At 35.4% G+C, this 21,450-nt stretch overlaps 1 protein-coding gene across 1 annotated transcript in view; it reads left to right on the top strand.

Moving 5' to 3' along the window:
• The window catches only part of MNAT1 (MNAT1 component of CDK activating kinase), a 200,927-nt gene that overhangs the window by 62,661 nt on the left and 116,816 nt on the right, over positions 1-21,450 (top strand). Inside the window, exons 4-6 of the mRNA XM_028098338.2 lie at positions 7,759-7,862; positions 14,824-14,964; positions 20,271-20,396. Coding sequence (XP_027954139.1) covers positions 7,759-7,862; positions 14,824-14,964; positions 20,271-20,396 — 371 coding nt within the window. The remainder of the gene's footprint in view (positions 1-7,758; positions 7,863-14,823; positions 14,965-20,270; positions 20,397-21,450) is intronic.

Raw genomic sequence — 21,450 nt, 5'->3', positions numbered from 1 at the left:
TTATTTATGATTATAAATTTGTATCTATTGCTATTACCTTGGGTTTCTAAATGAAAAAATGAAATAAATTGGTTATTTTAGTTTTATTGGAATTGATTACAAAGTTTTTAATAAGCATAAAAGAAAGTTGTATACAGATAAATTTCGCTTAGGATTCAACTTTACCTATTTCTGGGTTCTACTTAATAGAAAATTTAAATCAGTAGTACCCTGGCTAGCTTGCTGATAAACTTTTTGTTTTCCTTAACTGCTCTAAATATTTTGTTAGAGTTCAATGTAGGATATCAATTTGATTACCTTTACTTCTCAGATTTATAACCAAAAGAAACCAAGATAATTTTTTTCATGTACTTTATATCTCCTTGCTTTGCCATTCTGTAGAATTCAATTCTGTAATTATAAAGATCATTTTAATGAAATCTATAATTATAAAGGTAGTAATAAACATTAACATTGGTTTATTTTTTTTTCCTCTCTTATGGTAATTCCCAACTATTTCTTGAGCTCTTACCAGATGGGGAATTCCTTTTTTTTTTTAAATAAACTTTATTTTTTAGAGCAGTTTTAGAGTCATAGCAAAATTAAGTGGAAGGTACAGAGTTCCCATATACCACCTGCCCCACTCATGCACAGACTTCCCTGCTATCAACATTCCCCCCACCAGAGTGGTAAATATGTTATAATCGATGAGCCTACATTGACATATCATTATTGCTCTAAGACCATAGTTTATACGAGAGCTTACTCTTCATGTTGTACATTTTATGGATTTGGACAAATATATAATGACATGTATCCACCATTATGGTATTTTACAGAATAATTTCACTGCCCTAAAATTCCGTGTTCTGCCTATTTGTCCCTTCTTCCTCCCCTGACTTCTGGCAACCATTGATCTTTTTCTGTCTTTGTAGATTTACCTTTTTTAGATTGTCATGTAGTTGGAATCATATAGTATGTAGCCTTCTCAAATTGGCTTCTTTGACTTAGCAATAATATGCATTTATGGTTCCTCCTTGTCTTTTCATGATTTGATAGCTCGTTTTAGTGCTGAATAATATTTCATTGTCTGGATGTACCACAATTTATCCATTAACCTACTGAAGAACATCTTGGTTGCTTCCATGCTTTGGCAATTATGAATAAAGCTGCTATAAACATTTGTGTACAGGTTTTTGTGTGGACATAGTTTTCAGTTCCTTTGGATTAATACAAAGGAGTGTGATTGTTGGATAAAATGGTAAGAGTATGTTTAATTTTGTAAGAAATAAACTGTCTCCCAAAGTGTTGTGTCATTTTGCATTGCTGCTGCAATGAACGAGAGTTCTTGTTCCTCCATTTCCATGTCAGCATTTGGTGTTGTCAGTGTATTGGATTTTGGTCATTTTAATGGGTATGTACTGGAAATATTTTATTGAAGTGTTGGAAGTGATAAAGATGAATCAGACCTACAATCTGCCCTCAGTGAACACTCTATTAGGTCAAATAGATATGTACATTGAAAATAATTCTATAGGGTAGAAAGTGGATAAGTGCCACCAGTATGATATTAAGCAGTGTATTGTGGGCATTCAGGGATGGAGAGATTGTACCTGCAGAGTGAGTTACAAAGAAGAGCTGGTGATTAAGCTGCATATAGAAAGGTGGGCCAGATATGGATATCCACAGTTCTGGGTTGAGGTTGGTACTAAGATATGGGTTCTCTGGGAGCAGGATGATCACAAGTATGGAGGTCGAAAAGTATGGAGCCTGTACAGGTGCAGAGGAAGAGTTGAACTGTGCTACCAGTGTTTTTCAGGCATTGAGAGAAACAATACAACTAGTGTTGTAGATAAAAGTTCAGGCTTTGGAATCAGATAGCCTATGTTAAAATCCTAGTTACAACATTTACTGGCTATATAACTTGGATGTAGTTATTTAATGTCTTTAAACCTTATCTGTAAAGTGAGTAATAGAAGTACCTATCTCATAAGGTTATTGGGAGGATTAAGTGATATAATTAGACCAGATGCTGGACATAGTGCCTGTCATATGTACTTCATAGATACTTGATACACAGTATGTAGAGTGTATTCTTCAAGCAAAATTTTGAAGGGATCACTTCAAGCAGGCAAATGAAGCAAAACCTCTCGGGTTGGAATTGCTTAGTCTTTCTTTCCATTGGTTCTTGAAGAGGCTCTGAGGAATCTGCAGAACTCACAGAGTAGAGAGGGGAAAAACATTGTAAGAGATAAGATTGGATTTTCCCTTTTCAAGGCATTGTGGAAGCAGAAGCAATGAGTGAACTGAGTGACTGAATGACATAATCAGAACTTTGTTTTAGTAGGGTTAATTGGTAGCTGATTCCATTGAAAGGAATTACAGTTTATTCCTTTAATAAATACTTCTTCAACAGCTAGCACAGTGCTAGATACTATTTAATGCATGAAGCAAGGATACTTTTAGTTCTTCTCTGTTGTCACTTGATCTTATAGTGTCCTGTATTATTACTTGAGTTTATGTGTTAGGGGTGACCTCCCTAATGAGAGATCTTTAGTCTTTGAAAATAGGAAATTCTTTGTATGCTAACAGCCCCATAGTGTTGGGAACCGAATAGATAATCATTGAATTCTTTTCTCCTTTCCTTATGTCTGGATGATACAGAGATTATATAAAATATGGTCTTTGAGTGCAAGATAAAGTGTAAGTAAAGAACACTGTGTATGTGTTTACATATTATATGAAGTAGAAAGATTTTTATATGAGCTGTAAATAATGTTTTATTTTTTTAAATTTATTTTATTGTTTTTTTTAAAGATTTTATTTATTTATTTGACAGAGAGCGAGACACAGCGAGAGAGGGAACACAAGCAGGGGGGGTGGGAGAGGGAGAAGCAGGCTTCCCCCGGAGCGGGGAGCCCAGATGCGGAGCTCGATCCCAGAACTCTGGGATCATGACCTGAGCCAAAGGCAGACACCTAACGACTGAGCCACCCAGGCGCCCCTAAATAATGTTTTCAACATAAGAGAAGGAAATTCTTTCTAGTTAGGGAAGTCAGGGAGAACTTCATAGAAAAGGTAGTTTTTGGGTAGACATTTAAAGATTGGGTATAATTTCAGTAGTAAGAATGGGGATCAGGCATTCTAGGCAGAATGGTGTGATCAAAGGAACTGGAACAGGAAATGTAGGGGACAGTTGGGAAATGCAGCCTGTCTACTTTCAAGAGAGGTCTTTATTAAGGAGAGAGAAGAATAGTTATAGCCAGATTGTGAAGGGTTCTGAATTCTAAAAGTGTTTGGTTTTTTTCTAGTAAAAAGACGAAAGGCAGGATGAGAGGACTATAGGATGGTAGAGGTGCAAGGTCATTAGAGGTGTGCTTCAGAAATATTAGTGTGATAGCATTGTATATTATGGATTGGGTTAGAGTGTAGGGTCAGATGCAAAGATTCTGGAGATAGGAAGTTAAATCAGAGATTATTATAAATGATTTGGGGAGAAATACGATCTGGCATGGTATATTGTCAGGGCACTTTGAGAATAAGGGCAGCTTTAAAGAGATTTTGGTGGTACAATCTGTAGAATTTGGTTACTGCTGCTTGTAGAGTGGGTCAGATGAATCAGGTGTTAAATCTTGGTGTCTTAGCATGAGAATCGTAACAGATAAAGGTTTTACAAGGAGGAACAGATTTGGAGATAATTATGTGTTTGGCTTTCTGAAATGCACTTTGAGATAGTGTCAGCTTTTCCTGGCATTTATTTGGTTGAAACTATGGGAAGTGATGAAATTGCTTAAAGAATAGAGAGGGAAGGAAAGAGGGCAAAAGCCAGAATCATACAGATTACTTAGAGACTAAGAAGAGCCAGAGATGGAAACAGGAAGGAGTAGTTGGAGTAGTAGGAGACAGATCAGGAGTGTGTATTAAATTAGTCAAGAGAAGAAAGTGCCTAAGGAAAAATAAGTTATCAATATTGTTAAGTGGGTATAGATACTGAGGATGGTAGAGGTTGTAAAGATTATTGGGTTTGGTGGCTCAATAGATGACCTGTTAAATATAAGGATATTGTGAGTGATTGGCAAAGATAGCAGAATCACACTCCATTTTCTTTTTTTAAAGATTTTATTTATTTATTTGACAGAGACACAGCGAGAGAGGGAACACAAGCAGGCGGAGTGGGAGAGGGAGAAGCAGGCCTCCCGCGGAGCAGGGAACCCTATGCAGGGCTCGATCCCAGGACCCTGGGACCATGACCTGAGCCGAAGGCAGATGCTCAATGACTGAGCCACCCAGGCGCCCCAGAATCACACTCCATTAACAAATGGATCACAGTTGACTTTCTAAGGGCAGTTGCTAGTTTTGAGCCTCCTCCTTTGTTTTGTGTTGGGGCCAGAGTGGGATTTATGGGGAATGCCTTACATTCCGTATTAGCCAGATTGCCTGGTTTACCACCATTACTATTTTCTTTTCTACTTTGTGGTAAAAAAGCTGGAGAAGTAGCTAGAGGACTATTGTTTCTCGGTTTCTCTCATTTCTCTTAGAGTTTTAAAATTGCATATAATAGAATTGATGATTGCTTTTGTTTTTTCTACATATGTAGGTGAGCCTGGGTTTTTAACAGTGATTATGATAAGTTGATGTTCTGAAATCCTTTGGCCTTTTGAGGAGATAAAAATGAAATAATGGATCAGATTGGTCTTTAGAGTATGTTTGATGCCTTACTCAACAAAACAGGTAACCCTATGTTGGGCTCCCAATATTACTTTTCACTTCTTATAAGCCTCTATAATCCAAAAGTCTAGGAACTATTTGACTTTTTCTCTCTGGCTTATTTTGCTTAGTGTAATACCTTCCAGGTCCATCCATGTTGTTGCAAATGCCAAGATCTCATCTTTTTTTATGTCTCATATTCCATTGTGTGTGTGTGTGTGTGTGTGTGTGTGTGTGTATACACCACATCTTCTCTATTCATTCCTTTATTGATGGGCATGTGAGTTGCTTCTGTACCTTGGCTATTGTAAATGATGCTGCAGTAAACATAGGGGTGCATATATGTTTTGAATTAGTGTTTTTGTTTTCTTTGGTAAATACCCAGTAGTGGAATTACTGGATCATATGATATTTCCACCTTTACTTTTTTGAAGAACCTTCATATTGTCTTCCACAGTTACTATATTAATTTACATTCCCACCAACAGTGGATGAGGGTTCCTTTTTCTCTGCATCTTTGCCAGCACTTGTTATCTCTTTCTTTTTTGATTTTAGCCATTTTTACAAGTGTAAGATGATATCTCATTGTGGTTTTGATTTGCATTTTCCTGATGATTAGTGATTTTGAGCATCTTCATGTATCTGTTGGCCATTTGTATGTCTTCTTTGGAAAAGCATTTAATCAAGTCCTCTGCTTTTTAATTGGATTATTTGTGTTTTTGGTGTTGAGTTGTATCAGTTCTTTATAAATTATATATATTAACCCCTTATCAGATATATCATTTGCAAATATCTTCTCTCATTCAGCAGATTGCCTTTTTGTTTTGTTGATGGTTTTCTTCACTGTGCAAAAAGCCTTTTATTTTGATATAGTCCCAATGTATATTTTGGCTTTTGTTTCCCTTGCCTTAGGAGACATATCATATGATTTCACTTATATGTGAAATCTAAAAAACAAATGAATAAAACAAACAAAGTAGAGTCAGACCTATTACTATAGAGAACAAACTGATATTGCCAGTGGGGAGGGGGTGAGGGGATGCACGACATGGGTGAAGGGGAGTAGGGGATACAGGCTTTGAGTTATGGAATGAATAAGTCACAGGGATATAAGGTACAGCATAGGGAATATAATCAATAGTGTGTAATAGGGTTGTATGTAACAGATGTTAACTACACTTGTGGTGAGCATAGCATAACCTATAGTTGTTGACTCACTGTGTTGTACACCTGAAACTAATGTAACAGTGTGTGGCAACTATACTCAAATAAGAAAAAAAAGAAAGTAAAAGAAAAAATATAGGAACTATTTGAGATGTTTGTTAAAGGAAGGAGTGAGATGGGGAAGGAATCTGTAAAAACATGGCTTAGCATAGTTTATTTAGGGTGGATCAAACCTGTTTATAGGACAAGCAGGAGGTAAGGATAAGTAATTGGAGAAGGGATAGAATGGCTAATAATGGATGGAGAAAGATTACAGAAGAAGCCAAGCGAGGTCTGAATTGAATTGTGGAATAGGAGAATCTTAATGATATGGATTTTTCTCTAGACAGGCTGGTGCAAATGCTGTAAGGGGTACGATGGTGGGTTGGTACTTTATAATATGAATTTGTATATACCAAAAGAGGTGCTTTTGGTTGGTATTCAGAGTACCATAGTGACTGATTTATGTATGTAAACTTAGAAAGGAGTAAGGCATTATTTTGAGTTGGAATTATATAAAAATTAAAAAATTATTAAAAATTAAAAATTATAATATATTCTAACTCATTGAAAATTTATCACTTTTTTGAACATACCTCAGTGGCTTCTCTTATGAAATTATTTCAGTCTTCAGTCTGGATGCCAGTTTATCCTTTACCTTCCTAGTTTTTTTTTTTTTTTAAAGATTTTATTTATTTATTTGAGAGAGAGAATGAGAGAGAGAGAGAGAGAGAGAGAGCATGAGAGGGGGGAGGGTCAGAGGGAGAAGCAGACTCCCTGCCGAGCAGGGAGCCTGATGCGGGACTCGATCCCGGGACTCCAGGATCATGACCTGAGCCGAAGGCAGTCGCTTAACCAACTGAGCCACCCAGGCGCCCCCTTTACCTTCCTAGTTAAGCTATGCTCTATTTCATACTCTTTTAAATCTAGACTGTATGGAAATAATTCAGGCTTGTATCCAGCCATGTTGGAGACCATTGGAATGTGAATAAACCTTGTTTTTGTGGGGACGCCTGGGTGGCTCAGTTGGTTAAGTGTCTGCCTTCGGGTCAGGTCATGATCCCAGGGTCCTGGGATTGAGTCCTGTGTCAGGCTCCCTGCTCAGTGGGGAGTCTGCTTTGAACCTCTGTCCCTCCCCCTTGCTTGTGCTCTCTCTTTCTCTCTCTCAAATAAATAAAATCTTAAAAAAGAACTTGTTTTTGTTTGCTGTAAATTATACAGATATATAATATTTTTTATTCTTTTGGATAATTTTTCTGTTTGTGGAGCACAGATTTTTTTTTTTTTAAGATTTTATTTATTTATTTGACAGACAGAGATATAGCTAGAGAGGAAACACAATCAGGGGGAGTGGGAGAGGGAGAAGCAGGCTTCCTGCTGAGCAGGGAGTCCGATCCGGGACTCAATCCCAGGACCCTGGGATCATGACCTGAGCCGAAGGCAGATGCTTAACGACTGAGCTACCCAGGCGCCCCAACAGATTCTTTTCAAGATTGATTCTGACCTGTGTAGTAGATCCCAGACTTACTCTTTTTACTTAAAAAATTTAAGTAATCTTTTATATGCTTTTAAAGTTAGACTAGGGCCTATAAAAATCAAATCTGAGTATGGCAAACATATATCTTAGGTTTTCTGGGGTGATTCAGAGATTTAGATATTCTGTGTGATAGTCAGATAGTCATATAATTGGCTTTGAAAACAATTGCTGAACTAGGATTAGCCTCTAAAATAGCCAGTAGGTAAAAGGACATAAAAAGGAGCTGTAAGTAATAACCTGATGAATTAAGTCACTGTGTTGAATTTTTTTATTGTCTCCTCAAGATTTATATTAAAATTATATTTCCTGTCATTATTTCCTTTCTGATGCAGTTTTCAACTTGACCAACAATGTGGATTTGGATAACACCAAAAAGAAAATGGAGATGTATCAAAAGGAAAACAAAGATGTCATTCAGAAAAATAAGTTAAAGCTGGTTGGTTGCGAAGTATTTTCTTCTTTTGTATTAGAAATGAATGCTTCCGTATGATCCCTGAAAAGCTATCTTCCTCTAAAACGAATTAAATTTACAAAGAATTTAGCTGAAATCCAGAGCAGAAATACCGTATCTGTATATAGGCACATGGATAGGAGGCACACTGTAGCTATAACAACTTTGATAGCATTATTAAAATATATTCTGTAAAGGAAGAATTGTTTGCATGCAGAGATTTGTCTTAACTTATACAATTTAGCTGTTATTTCTTAATACTTGCCATTCTAGTTTTGGAGGAAAGCAGAAGTACTTATTTTTGAGGTACTTTATCAGGAATTTGTGACTGTTGGTCAAAATGATACTAGTCATATCTGGATCACATAGCTTGTGTTTTCATTTTGTGTTTAGAAGGACTTTCTCCTTATAGTCTTAGGACTGTTTCATTTAGGTACTTCTTTCTTGCCATAAAGCTCTCAAGGAATTGACACTACATTCTCATTCCATTCATACCCAGCCTGACTTCCTTAGAAAGGTGTTTCATTTCTGAGAGCATCAATGTGCCATAAAAATGACTCTCTTTGCCCAGTAGCCTTCTCTGGGTACATGAGAAAATACATGCAAAATAGGTATGCCTAGGTAACTTGTTGCATTAGCCCCATTTAACTCATTAATAGAAGGATGTTCCTTTCAAGTGAATACTTTTTTTCATTCAGCATTTTAAGCTAGGAAATACAGTTGCTGTAAAAGAATAATCTAATTTCAAGCTGGTTATTTATTTTAAGGCAGAAATTTCTAATTATCTGAAAACTTTATAATGATAGGTTATTGAATAAAATATCCTTTCAATGGGAATATTTGAACTGCTTTTATTCTTTTTATTCTATTAATGTTTAGTACCTAGCTATGTTTTAACTAAGTGATTTGGTCAGTAATTCATTAACATTTTATTAACTAATCATTCTGTGCACAATGTTATAACTACTAGTGATACTGACCTGGGTATTTGGTATTGCATAAACATACAGACATAGGACCACATTTTTTAAGATGATGCTAGTTGACCTTTACCAGTAACTGTGGTATCATTGAGTAGAGCCCAGCTCTCTTGTGGCCAGTGAAGTATGGACTAACTTACATGGCTGATGTCTTTTTACTAACCTAAGACAGCAACTTGCTTTTCATGTCTCTGTGAATGTTGAAGTCTCACTGTTCTAAAAACATCAAAGTTGTATAAAAGAAGAAAAGAAAAAAAGTCTTCTGCATGATTATTCATCTAAAGCAACCCATTTCTGACATAGAGAAACTATTACTAAGTTGTCTGCTAAGGAGATCTTATTTGTTTCATGGAGCTGGTACCTATCATCAATTAGTGTGAGCATGGAGAAACTGAATGTGATCTAATCTTGAAGTAGAGTCTTAGTGAAGATTAGCTTTAAATATTTATTCTGTTGTATTCTACTTATTTATTATTTCATTGAACTACAGTTGTAACTACATTTTAACAGTAGTTTCAGGTGTATAATATAGTGATCCAACAAGCATATACAATATGCTATTCTCATCGCAAGTGTAGCTCTTTTCTGTCACCATACAACATTATCATAATACCACTGACTATATTCTCTATGCTGTACCTTTTATCTCTTAGTTTATTCATTCCATAACTGGAAGCTTGTATCTCCTTCTCCCCTTCACCCATTTTGCCTTCCTCCCACCCCTTTCCCCACTGGCAACCACCAGTTTGTCCTCTGTATTTATTGGTCTGTTTCTGCTTTTTTTTGTTTGTTTATTCATTTGTTTTGCTTTTTAGATTTCACATATAAGTGAAATCATATGGTATTTGTCTTTCTTTGACTTCTGACTAATTTCATTTAGCATAATACCCTCTAGGTTCATCTGTGTTGTTGCAAATGGCAAGATCTCATCCTATCTTTATGGCTGAGTAATAGCCCTGTGTGTGTGGGGGGGCAGGGTGTGTATGTACATTACATCTTTTTTATCCATTCAGTTGTCATTGGACACTTGGGTTCCTCCCATATCTTGGCTGTTCTAAATAATGCTGCAATAAATATAGGGGTGCACATATCTTTTTGAATCATTGTTTCATTTGGGTAAATATCCATCAGTGGAATTACTGGACCATATGGTGTTTCTGTTTTTAATTTTTTGACGAACTTCCATATTGTTTTCCACAGTGGCTATACCAATTACATTTCCACCAGTAGTGCACAAGAGTTCCTTTTTCTCCACATCCTGGCCAACACTTGTTATTTAAAATTAGCTTAATTTTGGGTGCCTGGGTGGCTCAGTCGTTAAGTGTCTGCCTTCGGCTCAGGTCATGATCTCAGGGTCCTGGGATCGAGTCCCACATCGGGCTCCCTGCTCCGCGGGAGGCCTGCTTCTCCCTCTCCCACTCCCCCTGCTTGTGTTCCTGCTCTCGCTATCTCTGTCTCTGTCAAATAAATAAATAAAATCTTTAAAAAAAATAAAATAAAATTAGCTTAATTTTTATTTTCAATTTTCTGGATTCTCATGAGAAGCAGAGATTGCTGTGTAGAATGGCTATCAGTTTAGCAAAATAAAGAAATCAGTTCATAACATTTGTTGAACATGTGCTAAGCATATTGTACAGAAAGATGAATAAGAAGCCAGGTAATTTCAATACAGTGTCATAAGCATGTGGAAAATGCTGTGTGCTTGGTATTATAGGAGTGTAGAGGAGGGATACCTAATCCATTCTGATAATATTGGGAAAGGCATTCCAGGTGAGATGATGCCTGAATGGGAGCTTTAAAGGACAAGTAGAGTTTAAGGTGAAGAAGATGGGACAAGGGTGGAAATAGGGACACTGAACAAGGACATTCCAGGCAGAAAGAAATCATAAGCAAAGGCAAGAAGTTCTGAGAGGTTTTAGTAGTTTTATATTGCCAAAGTTCAATAGAGAGAGAGAGTTGAAGTTGAAGAAGTAGAAAGGGCATAGGTCACATAAGGAAATTTATTATGAAAAGTAATTTGGGCTTAAATAGACCAGCTGTGTGTGTGTGTGTGTTTAGAGGGAGAGAGAGAAAGTGGCAGGAGGGGCAGAGGGAGAGAATCCTAAGCAGGCTCCACGCCCAGTGCATAGCCTGACCGTGGGACTTGATCCCGCAAGTCTGAGATCATGACTGAACTCAAGAGTTAGACGCTTAACTGAATGAGTCACCTAGGTGTCCCAGTTGTTTTTATGTTTTAATAGGTGAACCTTTTCTTTAAATGAAAGCTTGCTTGGAATACTTTTGTTGTTAAAGTGATAATGGGAAGAGGGATAGGCTGAATTTCCATTTGTTCAATCTCTTCTATAGTGTACCTTAGGCATCTTATTAGGGAGTTCCAAGATTCCTTGGGAGTGATGTTTTAAAAACGTGGCTGTGGATGATTGTCATTGAGGGGTTTTAAACCAAGTGGTAATAAGGTATTGTCTGTTTTAGAATAAATGTAGTGGTTTGGTGGAGGTTGAATTTGAGAGAATCAAGCTTGGAGTTTGGGAAACCAATGGGAAGTTATTGCCGTTATGTTGGTGAATTTAGAGGTGACTTAAACAAGAAATGGAGAGGTGGGGATGAATTGGAGAGATAGTTTGAGTATAAAATAGCAAGTTCTAGGGGCGCCTGGGTGGCTCAGTTGGTTAAACCGCTGCCTTCAGCTCAGGCCATGATCCCAGAGTCCTGGGATCGAGCCCCACATCGGGCTCCCTGCTCATGCAGGAAGCCTGCTTCTCCCTCTGCCTGCCGCTCCCCCTGCTTGTGCTCTCTCCCTCTCTCTCTCTCTCTCTCTCTCTCTGTCGCTCTCTGTGTGTCAAATAAATAAATAAAATCTTAAAAAAAATAGCAAGTTCTACTGATGGATTAGGAGTGGGAGGTGAAGGCAAGGGAGGTTGATTGGGTAAGGTAGTATTAGGAAGAACACAGAGACCTTTAGTTTTCAACCTGCTTCCCTTCTCTCAGTCCAATACCTTCTTCATTGTCCCCAGTGTTTGATTTTTAATGATGGCTGTTTTTCCATTTATTCAGTCAGCTAGCTAGCTAATCGGTATTTATTGAGGCCTACTATGTCCAAGATACTCACATATTCTATTTCAGTGAGAAAATTGAGGCTACCAGTTTCTTATTGTTAAAAATGATAGACTATTAGATCTGAATCTCATTTGGCCTGTTGGCAGTGTTTGGTGTAACCTCCTCCCTTGATACTGAAACCCTGTTCTTTAATTTCTGTGGGGCCACTCCATTCCTCATCGTGTTGCTCTCACCTTCCCCTTTCGTCTTCTTAAGAGGCTGAGCTTTCCTTCCTGACTCTTAAAACATAGTTCCTTTCAGTGCTTCTCTTTATGAGTTACCCCTTTATACTAATTACTCTCAAATGTTTCTGTAGCACATTGTTTTTTCTCCTGAGCTCCTAGAATTATACTATGTAATATATACATATATCTATAAGTAGTTAATAGATATTTATTTCTTGATGTATTATAGACACTTTTAATTCAGCATTCCAAAGCTGAATTTTTAAATCTTTACCACTTGTTTCTACTATTATGTTCTTTATCCAAGTATTCAGGCCATATCTGGTCTGTCTGACTATACTGTTGATAGTCTCTGCTCATCATTTTTCAAATCTGGTTCCCCCTCCATTTCTATTATTATTATTACCTTATTTAGGGCTCTCATCATTTCTTATCTGGTTTTCCTGTCTTCAGTGATGGCCCGATTGATCTGTATATTTTACTGCTTCTAGTTGTCTTTCTAAAGTTATCCCTCAAATTTCCCTAATGTCTTCCTGATTGTCTTAGTATGGCTCACATTGCCTTAGTGTGGTATGAGGACCCTCCATGATCTGCCCTCTGCTTGCCTTTTCAGTTTTATCTAGAACTTTTCCCCACTCCCATACTTCATGATTTGGCCATACCATGCATTCCAGCTTTATTCATGTCTTTGCATCTTTGTTTTGTCTGCCTGAATAGCTGTTCTACTCTCCAATGGAGGCAAATACCTACAGTTTGAGGTCTTAGCTCAACCTCTTAGGTTTCCTAGGGCTGCTGTAACAAATTACTAAAAACTGGGTGACTTATAACAGGAATTTATTACAGTTCTAGAGTCTAGAATTCTGAAATTAAGGTGTCATCAAGGTCATGCTTTCTGTAAGTGCTCTAGGGAAGAATCATTCCTTGTCTCTTCTAGTGTCTGGTGGTTGTCAGCAACCTTCAGTGTTATTCTGATCTGTACCTTTGTCTTCACATGGCCGCCTCCTCTGTGTCTACATTTCTAGTATGACTCCATCTTAACTTGATTACATCTGCAAAGACCCTGTTTCCAAATAAGGTCACATTTACAGGTACCAGGGGTTAATTAAGACTTTCAGCATATATTTTGGGGGGGATACGTTTAACCCACAACACTCTATATGAAATCTTTTCTTTCTCTGTGTGTCTTTTATCACTGCAAGGAGAGTTTACCACTCTATCAATTCTGTTTTCACTGTACCCTCTTTAACACTTGTTACACTTAATTGGTTACATGTCACTATTTTACTGTAAGGCTCATCTTTTTCTGCTTATATGCCTCTAATCAAGTAGTTTACTTTTCCAGCTTTCATATCTCAGCCCTTAACTTTTTACATTTATTCCTACTAATTCTTCTAGCTCAAGTTTGAATTCTCTTCTCTACTGGGGGCCTGAGTTAGAGTAGCAACCTTGCCAATAGAGAAGGAAGAGTTTGTAAAATTATAGGGAGAGATGCTAATAGGATGTAGCAACTGATTTAAGGGGAACGGGGGTGGGGGGCAGAGAGGGAGTAAACAGGGATGAATTTATGTTTTTAAATGGAGTTGACTGAGATGCAGGTGTGCACTTCGTGGACGTTAGGAATATAAGAGTATGATCAGCTTTGGGAGACCAGATGCTAAACTTAATTTTGGGTCTAGTAGTGAGTTTGAATTGTAGGTGAAACATCTTTTTGTTTGAGAACTTTGTTTATCTAATATGTGAATTAAAAAAAGTCTAATAGAGGGTTTTCAATATTATTTATGTAAAATATATATTTTTCTCTGAGGTCTTTGTTATTCATATATTATATTCGTGATGCTCAAACCTATTATGCTCTCTTCCTCTATTCTGTATTTGGTTGAAGTGCCATAATTTCTCAGTGTTCTGTCAAATTAAAAAAAAGCTTTGAAATAAAACCATTTAGATTTTACTGTATTTTTCATTCATAAGAAAGAGCAAAGACTAGGTATACGATTGCTTTGAAGTATGACTTAGAATTGTAATAAATTTCAGAGCCTGGAATTATATCTGAGGAATTCCATTAAAGGAGAATGAGTAGAACTATGGTTCATTCAGTTTACATATTAGCTTTGAATTTTGAATTTTTCAGTGCACAAATTTATATGCTTATGTTAAAAAATAACTTCAGTTTTTTACAGCTTCCCTTAAATGAATGCTATTTGGAACTCTAGCATTATGAAGACTTATTTCAGCTTGGGAAAAAGTTCAGTACAGTGATAACTTTTCATTATCTAGAATGTTCTGGAAATTGTTTCTATTAAATAAGCCAGTCTTTTCAATGGAGTCTTTCAGTTAGTAGCTCTGTGTATGGACTCTTTGTTGTTTTTGTTGGGTTTTTGGTTTTGAATGACTTGAAACTCTCTGTCATAATTATAAATAAATAAATCCATTATTAATCACATTTCCTGCAGATGGACACAGTGTACTTGTTTAGGTGTTTGTGTAATGGTAGGTGTCATTCTCTTTGATAGTACCATGTCCACATGAAATTAAATGAACTCTCGTTCCCTCAGAGTAGAAATGCTGCTCTATTAAACCATGACTAGTGTGTTTCATGCTTCCAAAAAAGAAAGTGTTAGAGTGTGGTTAGGATTGCTTTTGGTTACTAAATTTATTCCATGCTGTATATAAATATTTCTGTTTTAGACTCGGGAACAGGAGGAATTGGAAGAGGCTTTAGAGGTAGAAAGACAGGAAAATGAACAAAGAAGACTGTTTATACAAAAAGAAGAACAACGGCAGCAGATTCTAAAAAGGAAGAATAAGCAGGCTTTTTTAGATGAACTGGTATGTATTAATGCTAAGTGCATTCAGAGTTTATCTTTCCTATTTATTATGCTGGATAATGGCATTTAAATGGCATTTCTACTGGTATATTCAATGTTGGTGTATTCAACTTCTGTTCCTTCATTAAAAAAAACATTTTGTCAATATCTGTTTTATTTTCAGATGAAAGAGCAATATAACTGATGCGAGACAGTGTACTATTTATAGGTTATTTATGTGTTTTTAAACTTACTAAAACTCATTGTTTTCAGAGCAGTTTTCTCCTGATTAATACTTGCTTTCTTATAACTAGCTCATTTTCAAGTGTTTGGGCTTCATGGTGAAATTTATAGTGATTCTAGTTACTCTGTGAGAACTGTGTTTCATATTTTTGCATGAGAAAATGCAAATGCCATTTCCAAAGAAATGGCAGTGTTTTGTGAGTTATTTGTGTTTCCCAGTAGTTAGCTTCCCAAGTATTCACCATTGTTAGATAACAGCAGTAATAATAACTAAGGTTTATGAAGTGTTTCATAGATTTGACAATATATTATTTGATGCTTATAAGCTGGGGCCATACTGATAAAATCACAGTAGAAATGGTCCTCTCCAGAAAGTCTATTTGCATTCTTCTCTTTCCTTTTCTGTCCACGTAATTAATTTCTTTTTTTTTGAACTTTTTTTTATTATGTTATGTTAGTCACCATACATTACATCATTAGTTTTTGATGTAGTGTTCCATGATTCATTGTTTTTTTTTCTATTTCATGTCTTTTTAAAAAATTTTTTTATTGTTATGTTAATCACCATACATTACATCATTAGTTTTTAATGTAGTGTTCCATGATTCATTGTTTGTGCATAATACCCAGTGCTCCACGCAGAACGTGCCCTCTTTAATACCCATCACCAGGCTAACCCATCCCCCCAGCCCCCTCCCCTCTAATTAATTTCTATGTGGTGTTCACATACTTTAATTCTTTGGTCTAGTTGATATGGTGTTTGTTACTCTATGATTGGGTAAATGTGTATGTATATATTTTTCTACTGTTCTTTTGGCCAAAAGTTAGCTACCTAGGAATAAAAAGAGAAAGCAAGATAATTAAATTAGAAGTAGGCGAGATAGTAAAGGAAAGGTGAGAGGGCATTAATGAGGCTTAGATAGAAAATGCTTATCATAAACCCTATCTACTTTGTATAAGTGGAATATGAATTGGTTTCTAAAAATGAAGACAGTAGCATATAAAAAGAATATGGATTTTCCTTAGCAATTTCCATTAATTTTTCTTGAAACTATTAAGTGTCAGTTGTAGCTTTTAACAGCTGAAATGACACATGTGTTTCACATTTTTTGTTGACATTATCTTGTGAAAAATTGAAAACTTTAAAGAATGAATTAGTAAATACTGATGTTAAAATTATGTTTTTTAATTTTATTTTATTATGTTAATCACCATACATTACATCATTAGTTTTTGGTGTAGTGTTAAAATTATTTTATTGAAAGGTTCTTTCCCCCATCATTTTATACAAAGAAGAACACACTTTCCTTGGTAACCCTTCTCCTTTGTTCAATTAATTGAATTAATTCAAAATATAGTACTTAGATATGAAATGAAAATACAGTTTAACATTTAAAAATATTGCATCTAAATAGTTTTTAGATTTAATTTTGAGGTTAGCTAGCTTTGCAAAGCAATTACAAATTATTATCAAAGTAATAAGTAATAAGTTTTGCTGCCTCATTGAGCTGCTATTGGCATGAAGCTCCCCTTTAATTCAGTGGGGCATGAAGCAAGATGTGAAACTGCCAATGTTGTACATTGTGTATAATCTGGAGTTAATATTGGTTTTTGTGAGACCCGCCCCCCCCACAACTTCCTGTTTTCTTCACCTGCAAGTCATTACTGCACATACTTTCTTCACCATTTAGATCATGTAACATGGTGGTTAAATAATCCTTAGCAATTTACTGTATTCATTAGAACAATGAATTACAATAGATTGTTTTAGAATATCAGTACGTTTTGAATTTCTGGTTTCCTAATTTTATTTTTAAAAATTCTGTTACTTTAATTTTTTAATAATCATTAAATTTTTTTGTTAAAATGTGACCATATGTTTTAGTTCTTATTGACTAATTGAAAGTATTTATTAAATTTCTTTTTATCTTCCTGAATCCCTAATAAGTAAAAAAACACATTCTATTTCTTTTTCTATGTTTGTTCATGTATTAGATTCTATAAAATAGATAATATTGGCATTTGTAAATATGTCTAGAAGCTTAAATCTTAGAATTATTCTCTGGATCTAATTTAGGCAACAAGTACTACTTATTAGAATTTTTTTCTCCTGTGTTTGGGTTTGGTTTTTGTGCTAATGGTCACTTTTTAACCTTTAAAAAGCATTACGTTATACTGTATGTGACAGGATTTTAATGTTATGGTCTTAATGTTTATGGCTTAGCATTTACCATAATGTTGCCTAAAAAGTCCGTTTATTTAATCCTAACTGTAAATTCAATTTTTTTAACAGTTTGGGAAAAGATTTTTAAACAGGTCCTGACTTATTAAATCTTTTTATATTCCTATTTGAAAATTCTCTTCAGTTATGTCTTAAATTTTGTTAAGGGCTAATATTGTTGTCAAATGTAGTAGCTGATTTTTATTAGAAATATTGTTTGCCAGATGGCTTGTTTAAAGTCAGTTAAAATAATCTTTAAAAAATGGTCATTATAAAGCTTTTAATGAGTATTACAGGCAGTCTTATTAAAATTTCTTTAAATATTAAACAGTATACCTTCAGGCAATTAATGTAGTTTAGAGAACCTTTCAAGATAGACTGGAAAGCTAAGAAAAATTAAATAACTTGCAAAGCTGAATTTGCATTTTATGTATTCCTGAGAGCATGTATGTTCCCATAGTTTATTTTTTTTAAAAGATTTTATTTATTTATTCATGAGAGACAGAGGGAGAGAGAGGGAGAGAGAGAGAGAGAAGCAGAGGGAGAAGCAGGCTCCCAAGGAGCAGGGAGCCCGATGTGGGACTCGATCCCAGGACCCTGGGATCATGACCTGAGCCGAAGGCAGACGCTTAACCATCTGAGCCACCCAGGCGCCCCCCCATAGTTTATTTTACTCTGTAGATTTTTGTTGTTGTTGTTAGAGTTCCTGCTTCATTCTAATTTAACATTCACAAAGATTTTCAGGCTTCAGAGTTTTGAATGCTAAAATGGAATAAAGCAGATTGAAGTAAATTGTATGGCTTAATGTCAAAATTAGTTTTAGACTCCTAGAATGTTTATTTTTTTATTGAATTTCAGCTGTAGTACCAAGACATTTTAATATTCAGGTCCTTTTATGTGAAAGCAAAACCAGGATTAAAACGGGCCGAAGTATTGATTAGCAACCTTTTTGAAGTGAACACATTGTCTTGCTTTTACACAAGGACGTTCACTTATTAGAGTAAATACCAGCTATGGAAGAGCATTTGAATTCACTTAGAGTATAAGTTGAGAAGGAATGCCAAAGAAATTTATTTTTCTTATGTTTGTTTTTACATATGAAAAGATAGTAATGGGTTTCAAAAGTTGTTTTGGGCCACAGCCCATTTAAAATCTCTATTAATTTTACATTTTATATAAATTTTTTTTTACATTTTATTTAAAGTTCTTTTTTTTAAAAAATATTTGAGAAGGTGAGTGAGCAGGGGTGGGGAGTGGGGGTGGGGGGAAGCAGAGGTAAAGGGACGAGCAGACTCCTCACTGAGCACGGAGCCTGATGTGGGGCTCAGTCTCATGGTCCTGAGATTCTGACCAGGGCTGAAATCAGGAGTTGGACACCCGACCAACTGAGCCACCCAGGCAACCCCCTTTTTTTTTTTTTATAAAATTCTTAATGGAAATCTAGAATAGCTGCAGAAATTCACAGTAATACTGTTACTAATACAGAACTAATGCTTTATTGTAGAATATGATAGGTATTCAAGTATATTCTCATAGTATATTTCATTCATTCTCCTTTATTATTGCTAAAGGTCCCAAGGCTCTATCTTATAAATAAAACTTGTGTTCTTTCATTTAAAAAAATTTAATCTTTGTAAATTGCTCTTGCAAAGCGCTTCTGTTACCAAATCTTTATGTACAAATTTATTCTAGGACAATTCTGTTGAAATAAATTGCTTGTTATTTGAATTTCTTCTGTACTGTAGCCTTAAAACAATTCCTTTAAGTATGTTAATTGAACTACATTTGTGCCTTAAAAATATTCTTAAGTTGTTGATTTGGAAAGAAAATTAGATTCTGCTATATTTTTACTTTCATACTATGAAATGTTTAACAATATAGTTTTTTTAAGGATTAAATTCTAGGTAGTTATTATTTTAAAAATCTGTAGGCCATTTGAAGAATATGTGTGTTTTTGTAGGTAGCCTTGGTATAGGAGATAGAAATGTGTTTGTAACCTTCATTTTTGTTTACACATATAAAGTACTGTGTTTGTATATATGATCTCCTTCCTTCTTGGCTTCCTTCTGCATGTGTTTTTGTGTTCTTATTTAACTGAAAACTCAGAAAGGAAGAGGTCTGGATACATTTAGTTTAGACCTTAGTTCCACAGCACTTTAAACATATAAGAGAACTTCATGTTAAACAGGATAAATAAGCCTACGTATAAGAATTAGTAATTTTCTTGTTATTAATATGTATGTGTACAGATTTGTGTAAATAGTAGCCCTGGTTTAGTATCAGTATAAGATATTAGAAATATTTACTATCATTGCATTAATTAAGAAAATCTAGACTTAATTTCTAAAAGTAAGTCCATAAAGGAGAATAAATATATTTTTGGTTGTACTCAACAATTGTTCCATTGTGCAAAACAGAACAAGGATCATTTCCAAACGGCCTCAGGTGAAATCTAATGGGAAACAATTGCAGACTGGTCTGAATTCACTGGTAGAAGAATGTGTCTTAGATAAACATCTGATCTAAGTTATAGTACTTTGTATTACTCTTTTTGTGATTAGCTTTTAATTTTTTTTAGTTTAATAAATATGGTTGGCTTTGTTAGATGAAATAAGACTCTATTTATATTGTCTTTAATGTGGATTTTATAAAAATACTTTTTTTGCAGGTTATTTTGATTTATGAATCTCAAACAGCCTTTTCTTATTATGGAATGTTAAATTTTTTTGTGAAGTGTTCTCCATAAAGTGAATATTTAGGTTGACATCAAATGCTTATGAAAAGGCATAATTTAAAATAAAAGACTTGTTGCTCATTAGTTTTTCCTTTTTAACTTTCATATTGCACTTTTACTTTTCTTACAGGAGAGTTCTGATCTCCCTGTTGCTCTCCTTTTGGCTCAGCATAAAGATCGATCTACCCAGTTGGAAATGCAACTTGAGAAACCTAAACCAATAAAACCAGTGACATTCTCCACAGGCATCAAAATGGTAAGCTGTATTTTAATGGCATGTTTGAAGAATGTATTTCAAGGATTGCACTTTATAACTTTATATTGATTTCTACAGTTAAATTGGAAGGTTCACATGTTTTAAGAACAGTGTCTGATCTAGGCTAGACCTATAGAAAAATGAATACATGCAGTGAAAGGGGAAAGTGAAAACTAATAAATAATTTTCAAAGTACACAACACAATTTTGTTGTATGTGAAATTGGGTTTGTATGTTTTTTTCTTATTCTACATAAATTTTTAAGCTTGTAGTGTAGAAGAACATTCTTAAAGAAAATGCAGGCTTCTGGTTTCTTTTTTGGCTTGTAAGCAGCTTGGATATTGTCATCCCATTCTAACAACAAATAAAAAGCTGAGCATACTGAAAAATCCAACAACTTTTCTTAGATCCATGAATGAAGAGAGGTCATAAGGCAAACCACTGCCCTCAAAATTGTAGAGATCGGTAGAGAATACAGGGAATCACAACTTAACTAGAATAGCAATCTCGCCAGGAACTAGTGCTGGTATAGGTAAATCTGATTGTAATTGACAAATTGCTGGAGGCTCAGTGTGGACAACTCTGAGAGTTCAGAACTCTGTGGGGGAACCAGTTATTGAGGGCCCCTGCACTTTTGTGAGTTTTACCTCTTGCATCTCTATCACGTTCTCTCAGTGAATATTAGAGAAAAATCCCCTCTTGCTTTTAGCAGAGAAAAGGGAAAAGGAACAATTTTGAAATATACCAGATCATTTTGTTCTTCTTAATAAGGCCTATCCTCAGGATAAACTATTTCATCAGAGTCTAACCTACTGGAGTTTATGAGAACCTACCTGATGTAGGGGGAAGGGAAATACCCAATTCCAGCTGTTCAAGCCTTCTGTATGGGAGAAGGGAAACAACATAACTTCAGCATACTCTAACCATTCTGCCCTGCCTAAGGGGAGGTGGGATGAATTGAGAAGCTCTTATGAAGTTCACAGTCTAGAAGCACAGGCTTTCTAAAGGACTGAGACCTGATCATAGAACTATAAAATGCTCTGCCATCCCCCAC

This window comes from Eumetopias jubatus, unplaced genomic scaffold, assembly GCF_037043125.1.
Source record: "Eumetopias jubatus isolate StellerSeaLion01/CBP00866 unplaced genomic scaffold, mEumJub1_p1.0 scaffold_7, whole genome shotgun sequence".
NCBI classification, from domain to species: Eukaryota; Metazoa; Chordata; class Mammalia; order Carnivora; family Otariidae; genus Eumetopias; species Eumetopias jubatus.
Note: the sequence above shows the minus strand (reverse complement) of the source record. Positions and strands in the feature narration are given on the sequence as shown.